This window comes from Triticum dicoccoides, chromosome 2B (genome assembly GCF_002162155.2).
Source record: "Triticum dicoccoides isolate Atlit2015 ecotype Zavitan chromosome 2B, WEW_v2.0, whole genome shotgun sequence".
Classification (NCBI taxonomy): Eukaryota; Viridiplantae; Streptophyta; class Magnoliopsida; order Poales; family Poaceae; genus Triticum; species Triticum dicoccoides.
The window spans coordinates 693,068,559-693,087,662 of NC_041383.1; the positions used below are offsets into that span (position 1 = coordinate 693,068,559).

The following is a 19,104-nucleotide window of genomic DNA, read 5'->3' on the forward strand; positions in this document are numbered from 1 at the left end:
CACCCGGGGGTCCCAGAGCCTCCATGGCTTCGTCCTTGTCGCTTCCTTCTTCCTTCTATTTATCCACGGGTGCTTGGGTCTCCCTCCGAGCTTCTTCATGGACTTCTTCTTGGTACCTAAGAATGCATAGAGTTTCCATTTGAGGTAGAATCCAACTCTCATGCGAATCCGAATGAAACTCGAAGAGGAAAGAGTTAACCTCAGTTTTGATGGTGCATGCATGTGCTCTTGTCATTGGTGCACGAGGTGCTTGATGAGTTGTAGTAGAGTCCAGGGCGATGACATAGGGATGCTCCACATCAGATAGACAACCCCTTTATCGCGTTGGGTGCAAGTGTTTGATTGTTTGTGCAGGTACATCTATTGGGGACTTCCGCATTTCTCCTAGCTACTGGATTAATACCTTGGTTCTTAACTGAGGGAAATACTTATCTCTACTGTGCTGCATCACCCTTTCCACTTAAAGGGAAAACCCGACGCAAGCTCAAGAAGTAGTAGGAAGAATTTCTAGCACCGTTTCCGGGGAGATTTACGCCAAGTCAAGACTAGTATCCCGTCAACTTGCCAATTTCTGGCATCATTGCCGGGGAGATCTACGTCAAGCCTACCAATTTCCCATCATAAAACCCCCATCTCTTGCATTATATTATTCGCCATTTGCCTGTCGTTTTCCTGTCCCCCACTTCTAAAACGATTTTCAAAAAGATTTGCCTTTTTTGCCCTTCTTCCATTCTTCTTTCGGCTTGCCTTTTTGTCAGCCCATTTTTTAGATTGGTTTGTTGTCACTATCTGTAAATCTGAGGAGGTTTTTATTGGAAAAGATAGTAGTAATCTTGAGGAAAATTTTGATGACTATGCTAATAATGATCCTCATGAAGAAACTACTATTATGCATACAGAGAAAACCCGTATTGGTAGCGGTAATATCATTGGGAAAGGTGTTATTCAAGATCTCTTTACATGTATTGGCACACTACCTATGTTAGGAGGATCTATTCTTCATCAAACTAATAGTCTTGCGGATGCTATAACTTTTCTCATAATTGAACTTGAAAGATAATGTGTTGATATGGACCCTAGCAAACAAAGGATCTTCCTAGAGTTTTCTAATATTCAGCAATCTCAAGTTAAGTGTGCCGCCACTATCTTTCTAGCTCATGAGTTTAGATTTATCATGAAAGAAGCTAGTGAAATTTTTGCTCATTATAAAATAAATGTCGGTTGTCCTCCCACAGAGGGAATCCTTTTTAACCAAGAGGAAATAATGAGATTGCAATCTCCTGATTTTGTTGCCTACAATGAAAATTTGAGAAAAAGGGTCCCTACCGAGGTTTTGGTTGATAAGATCTCTGAAATTAATGATAATTTTGCTATACAAAACAATGGATTAGGGTTCATACTAGGAGATAAGCTTATGATGTTTCACCAAAGAAAAGCTTATAATGATGAGTTGATTATAAACTACAAGGGGCTGAACAAGGAATCTATTCCTCCCGCACTCGATCTTAGGGAACCCCTATTAAATTTGGACCTTTTGATTATTTTTGCTTACCACAAAGGAAACTTGCTGCTAAAAGAAGGGAGTATGAGATGAGCATGGACGATCTCCCTTGTTATTATGCCAATACCAAGATCTATGTTTTTTGCCTAGCTAGGGACGTTAAACAATAGCGCTTGTTCAGAGGAAATCCAATTTTATTCTTGTTCTTGCTTTTTTGTTTCTGTTTTTCAATAAATAATCCATCTAGCCTCTGGTTAGATGTGTTTTTGTGTTTTAGTTAGTGTGTGTGCCAAGTAAGACATTTTGGATGACTTACGGTTATAGTTGATTTGATCTTGCTGAAAGACAGAAACTTTTGCGCCCAGAATTTTTTTTCCATAATCCACATCAGCGTGCTTTTGATCTGAATTTTTTACAAAAGATTTATATACAAATTTCACATGTTGTCCTAATTTTTCAGATTGCTACAGACTGTTCTGTTTTTGACAGATTCTGTTTTTCTTGTGTTGTTTGCTTATTTTGATGAATCTATGGGTAGTATCGTGGGGGGGGGGTATGAACCATGGAGAAGGTGGAATATAGTAGATATGACACCAATATAAAAAAAGAATGAGTTCACAACAGTACCATAAAGTGGTGATTCGCTTTCTTATACTAACGGATCTCATAAGATTTTCTGTTGAGTTTTGTATTGTGAAGTTTTCAAGTTTTTGGTAAAGATTTGATGGAATATGGAATAGGGAGTGGTAAGAGCCTAAGCTTGGGGATGCCCAAGGCACCCCAAGGTAATATTCAAGGACAACCAAGAGCCTAAGCTTGGGGATGAACCGGAAGGCATCCCCTCTTTCTTCTTCGTCTATAGGTAACTTTACTTGAGGCTATATTTTTATTCACCACATGATATGTGTTTTGCTTGGAGCGTCCTATTTGATATGAGTCTTTAATTTTTAGTTTGCCACACTCATCCTTGTTGTAGAAACCTTTTGAGATGGACACACATGAATCATGATTTACTAGAATACTCTATGTGCTTCACTTATATCTTTTGAGCTACGCAATATTGCTCTAGTGCTTCACTTATATCTTTTTAGAGCATGGTGCTTGCTTTATTTTATACAAATTGTTGAACTCTCTTGCATCACTTATATTATTTTAAGAGTCTCTTTTACATCATGGTAATTTTCTTAGGTTATGAATTTAGTCCTAATATGATAGGCATCCAAGAGAGATATAATAAAAACTTTTATATAAAGTGCATTGAATACTATGAGAAGTTTGATTCCTTATGATTGTTTTGAGATATCAGGATGGTGATATTAGAGTCATGCTAGTGAGTAATTGTGGATTGTAGAAATACTTGTGTTGAGGTTTGTGATTCCCGTAGCGTGCACGTATGGTGAATCGTTATGTAATGAAGATGGAGCATGATTTGTTTATTGATTGTCTTCCTTATGAGTGTTGGCTGAGGACGAGCGATGGTATTTTCCTACCAATCTATCCCCCTAAGACATGTGCGTAGTACTTTGTTTTGATGACTAATAGATTTTTGCAATAAGTATGTGAGTTCTTTATGACTAATGTTGAGTCCATGGATCATACACACTCTCACCCTTCCACCATTGCTAGCCTCTCTAGTACTGCGCAACTTTCGCCGGTGAATCACACCCACCATATACCTTCCTCAAAACAGCCACCATATACCTTCCTCAAAACAGCCACCATATACCTTCCTCAAAACAGCCACCATACCTACCTATTATGGTATTTCGATAGCCATTCCGAGATATATTGCCATGCAACTTCCACCGTTCCATTTATTTTGACACACTTCATCATTGTCATATTGCTTTGCATGATCATGTAGTTGACATAGTATTTGTGGCAAAGCCATCATTCATAGTTTTCCATACATGTCACTCTTGAGTCATTGCACATCCTGGTACACCGTCGGAGGCATTCATATAGAGTATTGATTTGTAATTCTTGAGTTCTAAGTAAATAAAAGTGTGATGATCTTCATTATTAGAACATTGTCCCATGTGAGGAAATCCAAATAAAAGAGGCCAAAGAAGCCAATCAAAAAAATGATAGAAAATGGAGAAGGGGAAATGTTAGTATCCTTTCCACACTTGTGCTTCAAAGTAGCACCACGATCTTCATGATAGAGAGTGTCCTATGTTGTCACTTTCATATACTAGCGGGAATTGTTCATTATAAAACTTTGCTTGTATATTCCAATGATGGGCTTCCTCAAATTGTCCTAGGTCTTCATGAGAAAGCATGTTGGATGCACACCCATTTAGTTTCTTTTTGAGCTTTCATAAACTTATAGCTCTAGTGCATCCTTTGCATGTCAATCCCTACTCACTCACATTGATATCTATTGATGGGCATTCCCATAGCCCGTTGATATGCCTAGTTTATGTGAGACTATCTCCTTCTTTTTGTCTTCTCCACAACCACCATATTCTATTCCACCTATAGTGCTATGTCCATGGCTCACGCTCATGTATTACGTGAAAATTGAAAAGGTTTGAGACATTAGAGGTATGAAACAATTGATTGGATTGTCATTGAGGTTGTGCATGATTTGAATATTTTGTGTCATGAAGATGGAGCATAGCCAGACTATATGATTTTGTAGGGATAGCTTTCTTTGGCCATGTTATTTTGGGACGACATGATTAATTTATTAGTATGCTTGAAGTATTATCATTTTTATGTCAATATTAAACTTTTGTTTTGAATCATATGGATCTGCACATTCATGCCACAATAAAGGAAATTACATAGATAAATATGTTAGGTAGCATTCCACATCAAAAATTCTGTTTTTATCATTTACCTACTCTAGGACGGGCAGGAATTAAGCTTGGGGATGCTTGATACGTCTCCAACGTATCTATAATTTTTTATTGTTCCATGATATTATATTATCTATTTTGGATGTTTTATATGCATTAATATGCTATTTTATATTATTTTTGGGACTGACCTATTAACCTAGAGCCCAGTGCCAGTTTCTATTTTTTCCTTGTTTTTCAGCTTCGCAGAAAAGGAATACTAAACGGAGTCCAAACGGAATAAAACTTCACGATGATTTTTCTTGGACCAGAAGACACCCAGGAGACTTCGAGTTTAAGTCATAGGAGCCACGAGGCGGTGACAAGGGTGGAGGGCGCGCCCTAGGGGGTGTGCCCCCTACATTGTGGGCCTCTCGATGACCTTTTGACCTAGATCTTCCTCCTATATATTCACATATATCCCAAATCTCTCAAAAGCATCCACAAAAATACTTTTCCAACGCCGCAACCTTATGTTCCCATGATATCCCATCTTGGGGCCTTTTCCGGCACCCTTCCGGAGGGGGATTCGATCGCTAAGGGCATATACATCAACTCTATTGCCCTTTCGATGAAGCGTGAATAGTCCACCACAGACCTAGGGGTCCATAGCAAGTAGCTAGATGGCTTATTCTCTCTCTCTCTTTGATTCTCAATACCATGTTCTCCTCGATGTTCTTGGAGATCTATCTGATGTAATCTTCTTTTGCGGTGTGCGTGTGTCGAGATCCGATGAATTGTGGATTTAAGATCAACTTATCTATGAATATTATTTGAATCTTCTCTGAATTCTTATATGCATGATTTGGTATCTTTGTATTTCTCTTCGAATTATCAGTTTGGTTTGGCCAACTGGATTGATGTTTCTTGCAATGGAAGATGTTCTTTTTAATGGGTTCAATCTTGCGGTGCTCAATCCCAGTGAAAGAAAGGGACATGACACGTATTTGTATTGTTTCCATTAAGGATAAAAGGATGGGGTTTGTTCATACTGATTGGATATATTCATGTACATCATGTCAAATTTCTTAAGGCATTACTCCGTTCTTGTTAACATAATGCACTAGATGCATGCTGGATAGCGGTCGATGTGTGCAGTAATAGTAGTAGATGCAGGCAAGAGTTGGTTTACTTTTCTCGGACATGATGCCTTATCTTTTATATCTATCACTATCAGATCTCATCCTTGCAAGTAACTTTGAAGTATGCACTTTTCTATCAATTGCTCAATAGTAATTTTCTATCAATTGCTCAATAGTAATTTGTTTACCCACTGTGTGCTTTATTTCAAGAGAGAAGCCTCTAATGAAATCTATGGCCCCCTGGTCTATCTTTTTAGATCTATAAAATCAAAAGCCGAAAATACCTTGTTGCGATTTATTTACCTTTATTTTGTCTTGCACTTTGACTTATCTTTTATATCTATCACTATCAGATCTCATCCTTGCAAGTAACTTTGAAGGGATTGACAACCCCTTTATCGTGTTGCGTGCAAGTATTTGTTTGTTTGTGTAGGTGCAATTATTGGAGACTTGACTGTTCCTCCTACTGGATTGATACCTTCTTTTCTTAAACAAGGGAAATACTTGTATTTCTACTTTGCTGCATCACCCTTTCCTCTTCACGGGAAAAACCAAAGCAAGATCAAGAACTAGCAAGAATAATTTTTGGCGCCGTTGCCGGGGAGGATCTACATCAAGCCTAGAAAGTCCCTATAGTAAACTCTCATATCTTGCATTTACTCTATTTGCCATTTGCCTCCCATTTTCCTCTCCCCCACTTCTAAAATATTTTTTGAAAAATACAAAAATATTTGCTTGTTTCTATTTGCCTTTATACTTGGTATGTTTGCTTGTTCACCTGGCATAACTGTATGTTTATTCCAAATCAGAGGCAAGACGTTTATGGATCCTCATCCACTTTCTAATCTTTTAAAAAGATCCAACTATGATGAACCAATTGCTAGTGAGTTGAGTGCACTAGATTATCTTGATGAAGTTTTGCTTTAAATTGGTGAAAATCTGAAAATTGTGATGAAGTGATAAAAGAGGAAATTTATCAAGTTATTCACTATAGCTCCTTGAATGAAAAGCATGATTGCAATGGTGTTATTATAAATTCTATTAAGTTCATTTGTGCCAATGATATGCAAAACCCAAAACTTGGGGATGCTAATGTTGATATGTCCACTACTTATTGCAATGATCATGATTTGGGTGATTCTTATTATGATCTTGAAAATTTATTTAAGCCTCATGATGAATATGAAATTGACAATGATGTTTGAAATAATATTCAAAGTGTCTTTGGAAGAGCGTCAACTTTAGGTAAAAAGAATCCCACATATTTGGAGAGTGTTCAATTTATGATTTTAGTTGATGTTAATCCCACTATCTTGGAATATTATAAAACTTTTATGAATGTGGATCATGTAGAGAATATGTTATGTGATAGCTATATTGTTGAATTTGAATATGACCCCACCTGCAATTTTTATGAGAGAGGGAAATATGGTTGAAGAAAGTTTCATGTTATTAAATTATCTCTCTTCATGTTGAGATTGTCACTGTTTTATTCTTCTTCCTTGCATATGCTAGTTTTTGCTAGTTTTGATAAAATTTTTCTTATAAAATTCCAATGCATAGGAAGTATGTTAGACTTAAATGTGATCTTCACATGCTATATGATGCTCTCTGCTTCAATTCTTGTCTGTCATGCAAGCATCATTAAAATTATCAATGCCTAGCTAAAACGCTTTAAAGAAAACCATTTGTTGGGAGACAACCCAATATTTTTCTTTTCTGTTTTTATATGTTTACACAATTATTCTACTGTTATGAATAATTTTAGTATTTTAATTAGTTTTTGTGCCAAGTAAGACCTTTGGGATGATTTGGAAGATAGTTGATTTGATTATGTGAAAAAAATAGAAACTTTTGCACCCAGTTCTTGAATTTTGTAAATTCACATAAATATTTTTTCGCTTTGAATTTTTTACACAAGATTCACATACAAATTTCCTACATGTTTCTAATTTTTCATAATTTTTAGATTCACGAAAGTATGAGCAATATTTAGGTTACTACATACTGTCATGTTTTTGGCAGATTCTGTTTTCATTGTGTTGTTTGCTTGTTTTGATGAATCTATGATTTTTATCTAGGGGTATGAACCATGGTGAAGTTAGAATACAATAGATATAATTCTAATATGAAATTGGAATAAGTTTACAACAACACCTAAAGTGGTGATTTGTTTTATTATACTAATGGATCTCACGAGTTTTCTGTTTTGAAGTTTTCATGTTTGGAGTGAAATTTCGATGGGCTAAGGAATAAGGAGTGGCAAGAGCCTATGCTTGGGTATGCCCAAGGCACCCCAAGATAATATTCAAGGAAAACCAAGCGTCTAAGCTTGGGGATGGCCCGGATGGCATCCCATCTTTTTCTACAATCCATCAATAAATTATTTGAGGCTATATTTTTATTCACTACATGATATGAGTTTTGCCTTGAGTGTCGTGTATTATATGAGTCTTTGATTTATTTGCTTTTTTAGTTTGCCATGATTAGACTTGTAGGACACACCTTTTGATAGGAGCATACATTATTTGTGAATTTATTAGAATACTCTTTGAGCTTCACTTATATCTTGTGACCTAGGCAGTTGCTATAGTGCTTCACTTATATCTTTTAGAGCACGGCGGTGGTTATATTTTAAACAAATTGATGAACTCTCATGCTTAACTTATATTATTTTTGTGAGCCTTATAAATAGTCTGGCAATTTTCTTAGGTTATGAATTTAGTCCTAATATGATGGGTATTCAAGAGGGATATAATAAAAACTTCCATGAAGATCATTGAATATATGAGAAGTTTCATTCCTTGGAATTGTTTTGAGATATAAAGATGGTTATTAAGATCCATGCTAGTGAGTAATTGTGTTTTAGTAAGAATATTGATGTTGAGGTTTGTGATTCCCGAAGCATGCACGTATGGTCTCTCGTTATACTATGAAATTGGAGCATGATTTATTATTGATTGTCTTCCTTTTGAGTGGCGGTCGGGCACGAGCGATGGTCTTCTCCTACCAATCTATACCCCTAGGAGCTCATGTAGTAGACTTTGCTTTGAGGGCTAATAAACTTTTTCAATAAGTATGTGAGTTCTTTATGACTAATGTGAGTCCATGGATTATACGCCCTTTTACCTTTCAGCGGCCTCTTCGGTACCGTGCATTTCCCCTTCTCACCTAGAGTTGTGGTGAAAACTTTGCTGGTGCATCCAAACAACGTGATATGATACGCTCTACCACACATAAGCCTCCTTATATCTTCCTCAAAATAGCCACCATCCCTACCTATTATGGCATTACCATAGCCATTCTGAGATATATTGCCATGCAACTTCCACCGTTCTGTTTTATTACGACATACATATCATCATTATCATATTGCTTTGCATGATCATATAGTTGGCATAGTATTTGTGGCTCCGCCACCGTTCAGATGTTTTATACATGTCACGTTAGATCATTGCACATCCCAGTACGCCACCGGGGGAATTTATATAGCGTCATATTTTTGTTCTAGTATTGAATTGTAATTCTTGAGTTCTAAGTAAATAGAAGTGTGATGATCATACTCATTATTAGATTATTTTCCCATTTGAGAAATATAAATAAAAAAAGAGGTCAAATAAGCCCAAGAAAAAAGATAGTCCAAAGTGCCCAACAAACAAAGAAAAAAAGAGAAAAGAAAGAAAAGAAAGAAAAAATGAGAGAAAAATAGAGAAGGGACAATGTTACTATCTTTTTCAACACTTGTGCTTCAAATTAGCACCATGTTCTTCATGATAGAGAGTCTCCTATTTTGTCAATTTCATATATTATTAGTGGGATTTTTTCATTATAGAACTTGGCTGGTATATTCCAATGATGGGCTTCCTCAAATGGCCGAGGTTTTCACGAGCAAGCAAGTTGGATAAACACCCACTTAGTTTTCTTTTGAGATTTCATACACTTATAGCTCTAGTGCATCCGTTTCATGGCAATCTCTACTCCTTGCATTGATATAAATTGATGGGCATCTCCATAGCCTGTTGTTTAGCCTTCTCAATGTGAGCCTTTCTTCTTTTTTGTCTTCTCCACACAACCTCCAACATCATACTCTATTCCACCCATACTACTATATCCATGGCTCACGCTCATGTATTGCGTGAGAGTTATAAAGCTACGGTATGAAACAATTCCTTGGCTTGTCATCGAGGTTGTGCATGATAAATAATTTGTGTTAAGAAGATGGATCATGTCATGACTATATGATTTTGTAGGGATAACTTTCTTTAGCCATGATATTTTGAAAAGACATGATTGCTTTTTAGTATGCATGAAGTATTATTGTTTTTATGTCAATATTAAAATTTTGTTTTGAATCTTATGGATCTGAATATTCATACCACATAAATGAAGGTTACATGACAAACATGTTAGGTAGCATTCCAGGTCAAGAAAATTGTTTTTATCATTTACATACTCAAGGATGAGCAGGAATTAAGCTTGGGGATGCTTGATAAGTCTCCAACGTATCTACAAGATTTGATTGTTCCATGCTATTATATTATCCATCTTTGATGTTTTATATGCATTATTATGATATTTTATATCATTTTTGGGACTAACTTATTAACCTAGTGCCCAGTGCGAGTTGTTGTTTCTTTCCTTGTTTTTTCCTCTATAGAAAATCAATACCAAATGGAGTCCAAATGGAACGAAACTTTTTGATGATTTTTCTCTGACTACAAGACATCCTGGAAGCTTTGGGAGGAGGCCAGAAGGGCCACGAGGTGGGAACAAGCTCAGGGGGCGTTCCCGAGGGGGGGTGCACCCTCCAAGATTATGCCCCCCCTGTGGCTCCTCTAACCTGAATTCTTCTATAAATACCCAAATATTCCCCGTAGACCAGAGGGAACACAAAAAATACTTTTCAGCCGCCGCATGTTCCTGTCCTCGTGAGATCCCATCTGGGGGCCTTTTCTGGTACTCTACCGGTGGGAGATTCAATCATAGTGTTCTTCTAAATCAACCTTGCTGCCCTTTCGATGATGTGTGAGTAGTTTACCAAGGACCTATGGGTCCATAGCTAGTTGCTAGATGGTTTATTCTCCCTCTTTGATCTTTAATGCAATGTTCTCCTTGATGTTCTTGGAGATCTATTCGATGTAATCTTCTTTTGCGGTGCGTTTGTTGAGGTTCGATGAATTGTAGATTTATGTTCAGATTCTCTATGAATATTATGTGAGTCTTCTCTGAGATCTTTTATGCATGATTTATATAGCTTTGTATATCTCTCTGATCTATTGATTTGGTTTGGCCAACTAGATTGATTTTTCTTGCAATGGGAGTGGTGCTATGTAATGTGTTCAATCTTGCGGTGCTCAATCGCAGTGGCAAAAAGGGACATGACATGTATTTGTATTGTTGCCATTAAGGATAAAAAGATGGGGTTTGTTCATATTGATTGGATCTATCCCTCTACATCATGTCATCTTTCTTAAGGCGTTACTCCGCTCTTGTTAATTACTTAATACACTAGATGCATGATGGATATCGGTCGATGTGTGGAGTAATAGTAGTAGATGCAGGCAGGAGTCGGTCTACTTGTCTCAAGCGTGATGTCTACATACATGATCATTGCCTTAGATATGTTCAATAACTATGCTCTTTTCTATTAATTGCTTAACAATAATATGTTTACTCATCATATGATTTCTTTCAACAGAGAAGCCTCCAGTGAAAAATATGGCCACTTGGTCTATCGTTTATCATAGTATTTCCAGATCTACAAAATCAAAAACCCAAAAATACCTTGCTACAATTTATTTACTTTTATTTTGTTTTGCACCTTTACTTATCTTTTATATCTATCACTATCAGATCTCATCCTTGCAAGTAACCATGAAGGGATTGACAACCCCTTTATCGCTTTGGGTGCGAGTATTTGTTTGTTTGTGTAGGTGAAATCATTGGAGACTTGTGTGTTCCTCCTACTAGATTGATACCTTGGTTCTTAACTGAGGGAAATACTTACCTCTACTTTGCTACATCACCATTTCCTCTTCAAGGGAAAACCAACGCAAGCTCAAGAAGTAGCATGGACTAGCTAAGCCAATATGGACATAAAACATCAGGAGAAAATATAGTCGGACCCTCACGGAACTCACCAATATGGGGGACTGGAGCTTAAGTTGTCTTGCCAAGGTTAAAATTTTCCTCTAGCAAACTTTGTTGGGATCGCGACCATGTCGGGTAACTTTGGCTAACAGACATATAAAAGTTAGTGGCAATGTCCTACATGCAGTATAGGAGCGAGGATTCTCTTGTGCAAAAGCTAAAGAGGTATGGCAGTTATTGGGTTATGACTTTGCTATTGATAAAACATGTGATGTGAATCATGCAGGGGAAGCTGTGCTAGAATATTTATTGCTACAACTAGCTAAAGAATATGTGGTCCTCGGTTTGGGAAATTTAATAGAAGCAATTGCTATTGGTTTTTGGTATTTATGGTGGGAGGGGAGAAAGTTACTTCATAATGAAAAGGACCAGGAACCAAAGTTCATAGCAATGAGATATCAAAGATTCGGTTGCTAACTATAGCATGACGAGTGATGCTAAGGCGACAATCAAGCGACATGGCTGGGACAGACCAAGGAGCAACTATGTGCAACTAAACATGGATGGGGCTTTTGACCCAGACTTACTCAAGGGGTCGTATGATGCTGTCATCAAAGACTCGAATGTCAGATTCTTCGTAGGAGGAAACGGGGAACTCGATTGGTGCGGACATGCGCTTATGGCCGAGGCACCGACCTTATAGTCTAGTCTCAATTTGACAACTACAGTCAGGTGTAACCGCATAGAGGTGAACTCTAACAATATCGAGGAGACAGAAACAATGGAGAATGTAGGTTGTCCTTCTTTTGGTGTGTCGGCGGCAGCTTTTTACGATATATATCACCTTGTGTGTGATTTCCTTCACATTATTTTTGAACATGCTACTAGAAAGACTAATTGTGATGCCCATGATTTAGCCAAACTAGCTAGAAATAAGGTGTGTGTGGGGTGGATGGAAGATCCTCCCATAGAAATTGTTGATACTCCTGTAAAAGATAATATGGTCATCATCTTGCAATAAATAGTATTTTGATGTCAAAAAAAGTTTCAATTGAGATTCCCAGGTGTGTGCGAAGTTTCTTAAACAACAGGGCATTGCAACCACAAAGGAGCATGGGGGAGGGGGAGGGGCTAGCCTGATTTGGGGTGGCATCGCCACCGGTGCTATGGAGGTGGAGGTGCTGATGCAAATGATGATTCATCAAAATTGATATGTAAGGATAGAGAGCTCATGGCCGAGCCGAGTCGGATCTCCGCCATGGTGGCGATGAAGAAGAATGTAATTTCTTAATACGGTGGGGCTCCTTCCTAGTAGCGGATCTAGGACCCAGACCCCTAGGGCTTGGCCCGGGGCATGAGGCCCAAATCCTTTGTATTCTATTGCAACCCCTACTCCTTCTGCTTCCCCAACCAATTGACTACATGAGAAAGTTCTCCAGAAAATAAAAAAACATATGTATTCCATCTTTTCTTATTCATTCGGTCTCATCGGCGTCAGCATTCAGATCAATCCTGGGCTTCTTCCTGCTATTGTGGGCGATGGGAATACTGGGAAGCGGCGGCTCCTTCGATCCGCACCGTGGGCACCACGGTTTGGCCTCGATGATGAGCACATGTGTGAAGCAGGACGGGCACACGTACGTGCGGATAGCCGGGTTCACGGGCGGTGGTGCCGTTCTTGAAGGCGGCGAGCAATTGCGCTTTCCCAGAAAGGAGGACGAGGATGAGGTGGATGCCAACAAGGAGGACGACGTGTCCAGTGAGGTGGTGGAACGAGCAGCGGCAGCCCGCTCAAGGGCGTTGCGGACCATGTCGAGAGTGTAGAACGCATAGGTGGTGGTGACGGCATCGGCGGTGGATGCCGTGGGAGGCAGGTTGAGGTCCTGGTGGCCTTCTTGGGTGGCCTGGTGGTGATGAGGAGTCAAGAACGTCTTGTCAGACTGCAAAAAAACAAGAATTTTTCACCCGGTTAAGTAATATGTATGATGAACATGAAGGAGAAAGAACTCTATAATCCGAGTTCAACAGAACTAAATTTTTGATAATCATGCCATTAAATCAATCAAAGAAGATGGGTTTGATCTCCGGACATAGTCTAAGCTAGCAAATTATATAATTCTTCGAAATTTCATCTCAGACCGAAACCACATGAGTGTGAATTAATTAAGCACCAAACACGCGCTTATGCAGGTGCAACAAATCACACGAAGATACAACTAAAGGTCGAAAGAATAGAGAAGCAGATCTAAATAGTAATAGAGGGAGACTCACTGGCAGGTCGAGCCCGCTCTCCCAGTCGGCAGGCAGTTTGATCTCTAGGTCAACGACCTCTTCCTTGGATGGCTTCTCGGTGCCGCCCCTACCCATTCCTGCCTTCCCTCGGAGCATCTCGGCGGTGGAACTTACCTCCTCCGCAATTCTTGTCTTCCCTTTCCGGCGGCCCTCCACTCTGGTTCCTCTTTTTTTTGTTTGTCTTTCTCCAGAGAGAGAGAGAGGGAGAGAGAGAGAAGAAATCGGTGGGGTGTTTGGCAATTGCGTGGTGGGGCGCCCCTATATATAGCACGAGGCCGCCGGCACGACGGATATGCAGAACCAACGCGCCAGGGAGCGGAGGTACAGGGAGATCTTGGAAAGATCATTTTTTAGTGGACATTGAAGATCGTATATATTGATCGGCATCCTTGGGAATAGTTGGGCCATTATTCAATGCCAGTTAAATGCTCCAAACAGATTGAGAAATATCAAAAATATGACCTTAGATTTGTATGCATGACAAAATGAACTTTTTTTATGATAATTTATATTGAGGAAATTGTCTTCCTCGTGACAACATAATTTTTCTGATTTGTCATTTTCTTGCTAAAGAAAATTTCCATCTTCACAAAAAACATAGTTTTCCATTAAAAAAACATTCGTTTAGCCATTCTTAAAAATTTGAAAATCGCTGGTTTGAATTCATTACATTTAAAGTAGTCATTTCCTCGTCTTCATTACATGAACAACCAGGATTTAAACCAGAGAAGAAGAACCCTTAAGCCACCGCTGAGATATCATGCTTGATTTGAGTGCATTGATCAATTACATTTAATTCTTCCATCCGTATTTTAGTAGAAACAGATACAACCACTAAATTCATTACCATATTCGGTTGTATTCGCCAATCTATGTTTTAGTTCACAATTGAGCATTGCCGCGAGGTATAATTCGTATAGAATTAATGAAAATATTTTTTGGAGGAAAATTAATAGAAATATTTAGTTTGGATTAAATCACAACGATTAATGTCTAATTGATTTTGGATTACTATATGATTTGGTGCAAAATAAACTTTGACTTTTTTGTAGGAGAAAAAAAGTTGAATTATTTGACCCTTACACACATCATCCTTTTGTTAAATACTAGAGATAAAACCTCATGTGTTGTTGCGGGAATGGATGCAGTTGTTCCAAGCATATTTGGTATTATAAAAAATTAGTATTTGTATTCACTAGTGTAGCGACCTGCTATACAAACGGTTTTTACCCCCTCTCCGTGATGGAGTTTTATGCCATCACGTTGTCTATGTGTGCGATAGAGGGGGGTCCTTCCAACACGACCCAGAAACCATTGGGGATAGGCCCTACGGTCACACACACGGGACAAAAAGAGCTCGTGTGCGATCGAGCGATCCATCGCAGACAACTATACATGCCCAATCATTTTTGTTTGTAAGTACATCATTCCAAGACATACCTTTCTGTTCGTATGTACATGCCACACAGTCAATCCAAGAAATATGTTTCCGTTCATATGTACGTCCAACACAGTCAATCCAAGAAATACGTTTCCACTCATATGTACATCTCACATGGTGAATCCCAGGCAAACGTTTCTGTTCGCATGTACATCACACACAATTTCCTCCATCAAATCGTCTGTCATAGCATTGCCATTGAAGACAATATTAACAAATTTATCATTTGTGTTACTGAATGCACCACACACGGTGCATAGAAGGAACTATGTGGCGTAGACTCTCCATCACACACACTTTTTTGTGGAAAACATTTGCGCAAGGTGGCCTAATGCAAACAATATTTTAGAGTAGGTCATGTGTGATTGTTCATTGATCCAACACATTTACATTCAAGAAACTGTGTGGGTTGTCTGAGGTCATCACCCACGGTGTTGTCTCAATAACCGTTTGCAATCGAAAAACACCCAATAAGTAGGCTAATTGGCCTATTATTATTAATTCATTTATTTATCTAATTGGCATTTCAGATTAAGCACACAATATATTTCCTTTTCGTATAACAGAACCAGGATTTCATAATTGAAATACATCAAAGTACAACAGCATGTAGCTTCAGCACTCAGTTACATCATATAGGCATATAGCTAGCTATTACACAACTGCACCGGCACCAAGTTTCACACGCAACATCTATAACCTTTGGAAATTACCATCATAGATGGTAGATAGACAGATGAATCTCATTTGGAAAACTGATGAAGCGGAAGGAGAATATTGAGATTTCAATGATGTTGAAGGTCCTTGCAACTTTAGGCCAGTGCATGTGGATGATTGACCGTCCATCCTTTGTCCACTTGAGGAAGACTTTAATATTGTACCGAGTGTGTTGTATGAATACCTTCCTCGCCTCTTGACCATAGGGTGGTTCGAGAGGTAATTGCTACTTGTGAGCTGCGTTGGGATTTCCCTGAAGAGGAGGGGATGATGTAGTACAATTGACATAAGTATTTCCCTCAGTTATGAAACTAAGGTTATTATCCAGTAGGAGAAGAAAGCAACACTATGCAAACAACACCTGCACATGAACAACAAATCCTTGCACCCAACGCAAACAAGGGTTTGTCAATCCCTTGGCGGTCAATTGCAAGATTAAATTGTATGGTGATAGATAAATAGATCGCACAAAATATAAAATAAAATAAATAAAGTAAAATGTGCAGCAAGTATTTTTATGATTTTTATATCATAAAAGATAGACCCGGGGGTCACACTTTTCACTAGAGGCTTCTCTCAAGAAAATAGCACACGGTGGGTAGACAAATTACTGTCGGGAAATTCATAGAAAATCAAATAATTATGACGATATCCAAGGTAATGATCATGTATATAGGCATCATGTCCTAGATAAGTAGACCGAAACTACACTGCATCTACTACTATTACTCCACACATCGACCACTATCCAGCATGCATCTAGTGTATTAAGTTCACAAAAAATGGAGTAATGCCTTAAGCAAGATGACATGATGTAGACAAGATAAACTCACATATGAATAAACCTCATCTTTTTACCCTTAATAGCAACCATACATATGTGTCATGTCCCTTTCTGTCAGTGGGATTGAGCACCGCAAGATCGAAACCATCACAAAGCACCTCTCCGCATTGCAAGATAAATCAATCTAGTCAGCAAAACCAAATCAATAGATCAGAGACAAAATACAGAGCTATAACAATCGTGCATAAAAGGGTTTAGAGAAAACTCAAATAATATTCATGGATAGATCTGATCATAAACTCACAATTCATCGTATCCCCACAAATAGACCAAGAATTACATTAGATAGAAATCCAAGAACATCAAGGAGAACATTGTATTGAAGAATATCGAGAGAGAAGAAGCCATCTAGCTACTAACTATGGACTCGTAGGTTTGTGGTAAACTACTTAGACATCATCGGAAGGGCAACAAGGTTGATGTAGAGCCCCTCCGTGGTTGAATCCCCCTCCACGGAGTGCCAGAAAAGGTCCCCAGATGGGATCTCTCGAGAACAGAGGCATGCGGTAGTGGAAAAATTATGTCGTGGACTCCCTGGTAGGTTTCCTGATTTTTGAGAATTTATAGAAGTAGAGTTAGGTCAAACGTAGGCTAGTGGGCCCCACAAGGTACCAGGGCGCGCCCTACCCCTTGGGCGCGCCCTGGTGACTTGTGGGCCACTACTTCATCTTCTTGTCCCCTCCCAAAGCTTCCAAGGTCTCTTATTGCCAAAAAAATGTCCAAAAAGTTTTGTGGCATTTGGGATTCGTTTGGTACTGATATTCTGCAAAACAAACAAAATACAACAACTGGCACTGGGCACTAAGTTATTAGGTTAGTCCCCAAAAATGATATATTGTTGCTTGTAAATCTTTATAAAACATCCAAGATTGATACTATAGTAGAATGGAACAATCAAAAACTGTAGATACATTAGAGACGTATCAGTAGTCAAGCTGGTGGCTCATGTGAAGCGGTTATCAGGCACTGGTCTCACCATGATAGATGTGATGGCCACGGTGATCAACTGAAGATTCCAACCTCTTCGGCAGCGCCAACACCCATTGTGTATGTACAACGGGATCAAAGATGCGTCCTGATCAATTCTAAAAACCTTCTATGACCAGACAGCCTTCGGGGCTGCATTGGCCGGCATTTACCAGGGGTCAACAAAGGATTTTGCTAGGCGGCAATTCTGAGATGGGTTATCTTACTACAACCCCGTCGACATAGTAATTTTTCCTAGATTTCCTCGTCTATCCGAGTTGTTCCTTGGTCAATTCTTCTGTCTGTCCTGTCATTGAATCTGAGCAGAGATGGAGGCATTGGGTCGAGACTTTAAGAAGCCATGCGTCTGAACAAGAGATGCACCGTCGAGCAGAGGACCCCGTCTTCCATGAAGATGAAGAACTGGCCCTTATATATGAAGAGAGGAAATTTTATCTGGAGAGACTTGATGGATCCAGGGTGGCCGTCACTCCCGATGAACCAGGGACATGACCGACCTCATCGGTAAAGCCTTCTACCTCTACTCGAAAACGAGCTCCTGGTCCTCTACCCTTGGTCCTCCGACTTTTTCTCCAAAGGGACTACATTCAAAATGTCCACATGAAGAGTCGGCCCGCCTTGAGGGAGCTCCTCGCAGGAGAAAGACGAAGCTCGGGTGCAGGTGGAGTTCATGGAGGCAGACCAAAGCGCTTCCTCGATTCACAGGTAACTTCCTTAGTATTGTATCTGTGGGAATGACATCTTAGATTTTGATACTTTTAATCATTTGTAGGCAGCCTGATACGTCTCCAACGTATCTATAATTTTTGATTGCTCCATGCTACTTTATCTACTGTTTTGGACTATACTGGGCTTTATTTTCCACTTTCATATTATTTTTGGGACTAACCTATTAACCGGAGGCCCAGCCCAGAATTGCTTTTTTGCCTATTTCAGTATTTCGAAGAAACAGAATATCAAACGGAGTCCAAACAGAATAAAACTTTCGGGAATGTGATTTTCTCACCGAACGTGATCCAGGAGACTTGGAGCCTGCTCCAAGGAACAGCCGTGGAGGTCACGAGGGTGGAAGGCGCCCCCCCGGGCATGCCCCCTGCCTCGTGGGCCCCCTGTTGCTCCACTGACGTACTCCTTCTATATATACCTATGTACCCCCATCAGATCAATTACGGAGCCAAAAACCTAATTCCACCACCGCAACCTTTTGTATCCGCGAGATCCCATCTTGGGGTCTGTTCTGGAGCTCCGCCGGAGAGGGCATCTACCATGGAGGGCTTCTACATCAACACCATAGCCTCTCTGATGAA

General features: G+C 39.2%; 1 protein-coding gene across 1 annotated transcript; it reads right to left on the reverse strand.

The window, feature by feature from the left end:
- Positions 1–12,826: 12,826 nt before the first annotated feature.
- LOC119368351 lies at positions 12,827–14,014 on the reverse strand. The gene is made up of 2 exons (XM_037633638.1): positions 13,788–14,014; positions 12,827–13,456 (listed from the first exon to the last, which is right to left on the reverse strand). Exons 1-2 carry the CDS (start codon positions 13,902–13,904, stop codon positions 12,992–12,994), a joined length of 582 nt encoding a protein of 193 aa, XP_037489535.1. The 5' UTR covers positions 13,905–14,014; the 3' UTR covers positions 12,827–12,991.
- Positions 14,015–19,104: the final 5,090 nt, after the last annotated feature.